This window comes from Ischnura elegans, chromosome 4 (assembly GCF_921293095.1).
Source record: "Ischnura elegans chromosome 4, ioIscEleg1.1, whole genome shotgun sequence".
Taxonomy (NCBI): domain Eukaryota; kingdom Metazoa; phylum Arthropoda; class Insecta; order Odonata; family Coenagrionidae; genus Ischnura; species Ischnura elegans.
In genome coordinates this window covers 54,502,902-54,508,901 of record NC_060249.1, presented here as the reverse complement: position 1 = coordinate 54,508,901, position 6,000 = coordinate 54,502,902, and the positions used below count along the sequence as shown (strand labels likewise).

Below are 6,000 nucleotides of genomic sequence, written 5' to 3'. Positions count from 1 at the left end.
AGCTCAGGATTAGGTTAAGATTCCAAAGGTGCTCAGCAAGGTGAATGGAGTTCTTGATGCAGAATTTAGAGGAAAAGCAGGTGAAGTTCCTGTTGATATTGTTTAATTTAGCTGCCACTTCTCAGGTTGGGGCACCAATACTTACACCAGTGGTGTAATGGGATTTCCTGCTTAAAGACCATTGTACAGGGAATTGCGCAGGTTAGAGCTGCATTAATTTCTAAAATGGCGTGGAATTGCGCGAATGCATGAACGAAATTAGAACATGGGCTATTTTGTCGTCTCGCATCCACGCATGTATTCTAGCAATTCACCGCTTTGCACGACGCAATTTTGATTGTGCCTTCACACATACGTCAGACTGCGCAATTCCGTGTACCGTGCAAAACGGCCTTAATGAATTTTGAGGAGCCTGAACTGTCTCGAGCAAGGGGGATTCATGTGGAATATCATGCCCATGGAGCCCCAAGCATGCTGAAACAGTCTTCTTGATATCTCTGAAAACAAGAGCTCAGATCTATGGGGCAGGTTAATAAACTGTATTTCACATCTCTCTCTGGAACATAAGTGGGCATTTGTCAAATGGGTTATTAGGTACACCTTGTTAAATGGACCATACCAACCTGGAATTATTTTTTTGGGGAAGGGGGTAATCTAGCTCTTTGGTCGTCAAATTATGCAAAGATACATTTCTCGTGGTATATAATGCAATGGTGGTTGATGACATTTCCAGTGACACCTAGAACTGCAATGACAGTCCTGAGAGTAATGGGGAAACACTCCTGAGTATTTCCCAATTACTCTCAGGGTGGTCATGTATCCCTGATAGCTTGGAGGGTAAGAGCCAGGTGAAAGATACCCCACTATAGACAGTGGCAGAGCGAGGGGTCGGTTTTGGGGGATTAACCCCCCTCCCCAGAGCTTAATGAAAGTTTTAAGTTTAATACATTTTACTTAATTGGATTGATATTATTAATGGAATAGTGTAAGGATTAATAAAATATCCCTCAGAAAGCCGTAAAACTCACCTTTTTGAACCATTTATCTTAAAATTCCGCAATTCATTAATCTCGCATCTACCGCTTATCCTGGTGGGTATTCCGTACCTCCACACACCCCGGTACTAGTTGCACCCCCCCCAGCCTTAATTCCGAACTGCGCCCCTGCAACTAGAAGGTGTCGAATCAATAACAACATTGGAAAGAAAGTAGTGAACTCAACTGTCATCTATTCCTTGTATCCAAGATCTAATGAGTCTTGAGAACCCATTTGAACTGACATGGCCATGGAAGGTGTCTTACAAGGCAGCACTGCTTTCTATGCATTTACCCTGCAAATTAATTGCAAAAACTTTCAAGCAGCAGTAGAGTGAAAGGGAAAGATTATAACTAGGAGAATGATGGGGTGAGGGGAGGGCAAGTTTCTCGACACGTGAATTTCCCTCAGCCAATCAGCAGACAGGTGTGGCCTCAGTCTGTTGCTCTCAGACCTCCGTCGGGATTACATCATGGAGCAGTTGTCAAACCTCTCCTTGAATGCCTTTAAGTCTACCTTTCAACAACAGTTCCTCATTCGGTATGATAGCTGATGATGTCATGGGCTTCTGTGAAAGGATTATCCACAATACCTTCCAACCATTTGCTCCCCACATTAAAGTGTCCAAGGCTTATATTACGCTCTGTGATATTGAAATCTTCCGGCAACATATTAAATATAGCCATACATGACTGCTGCTCTCTGATTACCATTAACAAGAATCATTCGACAGATAATAAAACGAAAACTATTCTAGTATCGTAACACGTTGCTTTGCTTATTGTAAGTCTAATGCATATGTACAGCAAAATTATCCTTATTGTATATGCAGCAAAAGTGGTGGTAAAGGTTAAAATAATACCCAAATGAAGGTAAGAGCAAGAGGCTTATACCTATAGCAACAGTTAGCTTGGATTTCTGAAGGGGAAGTCAACCCAAGGTGCTGAAGTGTAATGATATAAAAGAACCCAGAATTAAACCAGATGAGTAAATCCTCTTCCTTGACTGTGGAATGCAATTTGATAGTTAAATAAATATGAAGGTAACTTTGTCAACTCCTCACAGCTGTATTCGGTGCAACCTCAACCAGTTTCATATTCTCATGTCATTATCAAAAGGAAATAGTCAGAAGAGAGGAATTTGAGTGAAATAGACAACATTACATTGTATTTATTTAACCATGGGCGATTTCTACAAAGTTATCTCCAAAAATTGAAGATAGTTCAAATTTGCCTCTTTTCATAGATTCAGCTAAATATGGTAATTTTTTGGAAGTTCAAAAAGTGACTGCCTATGGTGCATGAGTAACGGCTCATTTCCACAAGTTTTTCATTTACATTATTTCATAGTTGTTGTCTCAAGGTTTAAATAACTCATTGGACGATTGATTTGAAGATCCAGCAGCTCTCCAAATGTGGTCAAAGCAGAATAACCCCCCAAGGTGGACAAGCATAGGTAAAGATGTAAGACAAATCTGTCCACCATCATCCATACTGTTTAATTTAAGTTATAATAATATGCTGAGGAGATAGCAAAGGAAGCATGGGAAGAGATAGAGTGAGAGTTGAAAGAGGGCAGATTCATGATTGTCAGAGCAGTGTGCAGATGATAAGGTATCTATTAACCAGTTAGAAAATGGTCTGAAGGCACAATACATAACAGTGCCAGGAATTTGGTACGAAGATTAACCCAGAGAGACAAAAGTCATCTGGCTTTGAAAGTCAAGGGTAATTGAATGAAAGTATCCAATAAAATTAGAGGATACCTAGCAAACATTAACAATTATTAGGGTAACACAACGGATAAACTAGACACAGCTGTAAGGATATCGGGGGAGAGTGGTTTCAGCCACGGTTTTTATACGTAATACATATTTGTCAACGGGAGAGTCACAGTGTTGAGGTCTAGTTAACTTACATTAACATGAACGAGTTAATGACAAAATTGTCAACAACTGCCATGGGAAAATACTACCCATGACCGGGCATCGAATCGAATGGATAATTTCATACCAAATTCTTTACGTTAAGAGCAAATATAAGAATGACCCTAGTTGTTCTCCTTGGTAATTACAATGACCTCACAACACTAATGCAATCCACAAAATTGCGAGGATTACAAAGGTACTTTATATTACCAGATGATTCACATTGATAAAATGAAATAATGAAACATAAATTTGTCAACAGTTACCCAAAAGCCTATTTTTTTCGCTATAATGGACAGGAATACTAGCTCTTACTTCTCACTAATTACCACAAGAAAATTAACATTAACACTACTTCGCAAGATAAAAATAGATCACAATTGAATCAGTAACTCTGTCATCTATTTCAATATGGTAGCAATTGATGGGATTGAAGTTCTTGTGACGTTATCCAATAGCCACAACATCATTCCATGATTTGTTAACCTTAATATTCTTACGAACTAGGGCATATGCGAATATAACGACGATCTAAAACAATATTTACGCCTATTTATGCAGAGGAATTTCAATAAATAAAAAAATTACTAATAATTTGACAGAACACTAGCGACGTACTCGGTTGAATGTGCATTAGTTCGACAGTTCGGAAGAACGAAGGAGAACTTGTGTTCGGTGTATTTGTGTAGTTATGTAGGTAGGTATCTTCAAATTGTTCTTAGTTCTGAATTACTTTTTAGCTACTTTTAATTGCTATTTTCTTGTGGCGAATGCCGCCATTTTTGTTTGCATTCATACCTCGTGCATGAAGGGCAGTAAGTTTCCTACCGCGCGGGAACATGGGAATTTTCTACCAACGGATGTTGTTGTCTTTTAATTGCATCGCTATTGATGTTCTTTTCATTTAAATTAAAGTTCCTGTGAATTGTGCGATGCTATATTGGCAATACTACGGTAATAATCACTCATCAAATACATCTTAATGGGTATTAATCCCAATTTAAATTCTCTTAACTAATGCGTTTCAGAAGATATTTTATGAAGTACAACCCTCAGACAGTGCTAGGTAGTAGTGTATTCGTATTTTTGCAGTACTAGTACGATAAAGATTCATTGCCTTAATGATGAAATTGTTCTTTAACCGTGGAAGAGTATGTGTAGTGTTGTATCTGTGTTCATTTAAGGTCTACACGGCCAGCATTGTATGTCGTGGTCCTACTTAAGCTTCGTGCATGAGTACAGTAAATTGCCCTACTTTAATGCGTTGTTTATATTCAGTATTTTTGTCTAATACTTGTTTTCTTCTGAATCGTTTATAATATTTAGCAAAATCAAAGTACTGGTGCGTGAAGTGAGTAATGCTCTTTCGAAGACAGGACTTCAGGCAGGGAGAGAATTATATCTGTCCGTAAATCGCTGTAAATATCAATTAGCCCTATACACCATTGGTTTAAATTTTGCTGTTATGATGAATCATATAACTGGTGTATTGTAGTGTTTTGAATTTCAGAAAAGAAACATGGCAACTCTAGCTGAACAAGCATCCAAACTTTTGGATTTCAACACAAAGTTGGACATCAACCTTCTAGATGACATCGTCGGTTGCATGTATAGTGGGATGGGCGAGCAGGTACGCAATTATTTGGATACAAATATCGGAAGAATCCTTAATTTTATGCACTTAGATTGGTTTTAGAAATCTCATTGTCATTTTTATTACAACAGCAAAGGATCGCCCAAGAGGTCCTGACAACACTGAAAGAACATCCAGATGCATGGACGAGGGTTGATGCTATACTTGAGTATTCGACCAATCAGCAAACTAAGTATTATGCCTTACAAATTTTGGAACAAGTAATTAAAACAAGATGGAAAGTCTTACCCCGTAACCAATGTGAAGGTGCGTTCAATCCAAGTTTGTTTTATTTATGAATGAGTTAAATAATATTCTGCAATTGCTAATCTAATAATTTGTTTGCAGGAATCAAGAAATATATTGTTGGGTTAATTATTAAGACATCCTCGAATCCAGAAGCAATGGAGCGGGGATCAGTGTATTTAAATAAACTGAACATGATACTGGTTCAGGTAAGAGAGCTGAATCTTTGTCATTCGTTTTAAACATAGCTGCTGAAGTATAAGTATCACCTTTGATGGTGTTTTATGGCTGTAGGTGTAAACTAAAGGTATTATTAATTTGAAACAATTTTCTTAAAGAACTATCAATACAAACTACTACTTATTATTATTATTTAAAAAATGTGGTGGCTGGTATACTTCTGATGGTGTAGTCAGTTGATTTCCATAAAGTTAGCTTGGACTTCGTTGGGCAGAGTCAGTTTTATCGTTCATCAAATACTGCATAGTTTTAATTTTTCATTAAATGAATTAAGATGCCTTTGTAGTTATCATTTTGGTTACTTTCCTCCTTTCTCTAGCCATTCGGTTAAGGGAAAAGTAGTTTTGTTGCATAACCCTTTAAGTTTGTGAAATAAAAGGTTATTGAGAGTTCTTAGTCTCCTGTTGTCCTGAACTTACAACCCTGTGTGTTATTGTGTTGAGTGGAGTGTTATATAGCACTCACAGCCTGGTTACTGGGTACATTAATCCGTACAGGACCAGAATGGCTAAATAATGATTCTATGAACCGAGTTAGAACAGGTTCTGTTTTTTGTACACACATTTGCACAAGCTCGCTGGTTAAATGGTGCTCGTACACTTAAGACATTAACTCATACAGGTTAATGTTCCATCAAATCAGGCCTTTATAACTGTTATAGCTGGTTTTAAGATATTTATAATTGCTTTAGTTTAGGTGTCATTTATAATTGGTGGAACTGTTTATGTGGTACTGACCTCTCATTTAGAACATTCATTTTAAACTGAATTGCTATGCATTTATGTGAACATATTTCAATTTATCCACTGCATTGTTCAGAGTGACCCAAATATTCCTCACCAATAGGATCTTAGTGGAATCATTCGTTACCACTAAGAATTGGGAATTCATTGATTCAAGCTTATTGTGATAACTCAGT

General features: G+C 37.5%; 1 protein-coding gene across 5 annotated transcripts in view; it reads left to right on the top strand.

The window, feature by feature from the left end:
* Window positions 1-3,552: 3,552 nt before the first annotated feature.
* The window catches only part of LOC124157510 (exportin-1), a 61,807-nt gene continuing 59,359 nt past the window's right edge, over window positions 3,553-6,000 (top strand). Inside the window, exons 1-5 of one of the 5 annotated variants that reach the window (XM_046532304.1) lie at window positions 3,553-3,659; window positions 4,289-4,380; window positions 4,458-4,592; window positions 4,688-4,862; window positions 4,944-5,050. In XM_046532304.1, coding sequence (XP_046388260.1) covers window positions 4,482-4,592; window positions 4,688-4,862; window positions 4,944-5,050 — 393 coding nt within the window. In that variant the 5' untranslated portion in view covers window positions 3,553-3,659; window positions 4,289-4,380; window positions 4,458-4,481. The other 4 variants (XM_046532305.1, XM_046532306.1, XM_046532308.1 and 1 more) reach the window with 4 other exon arrangements.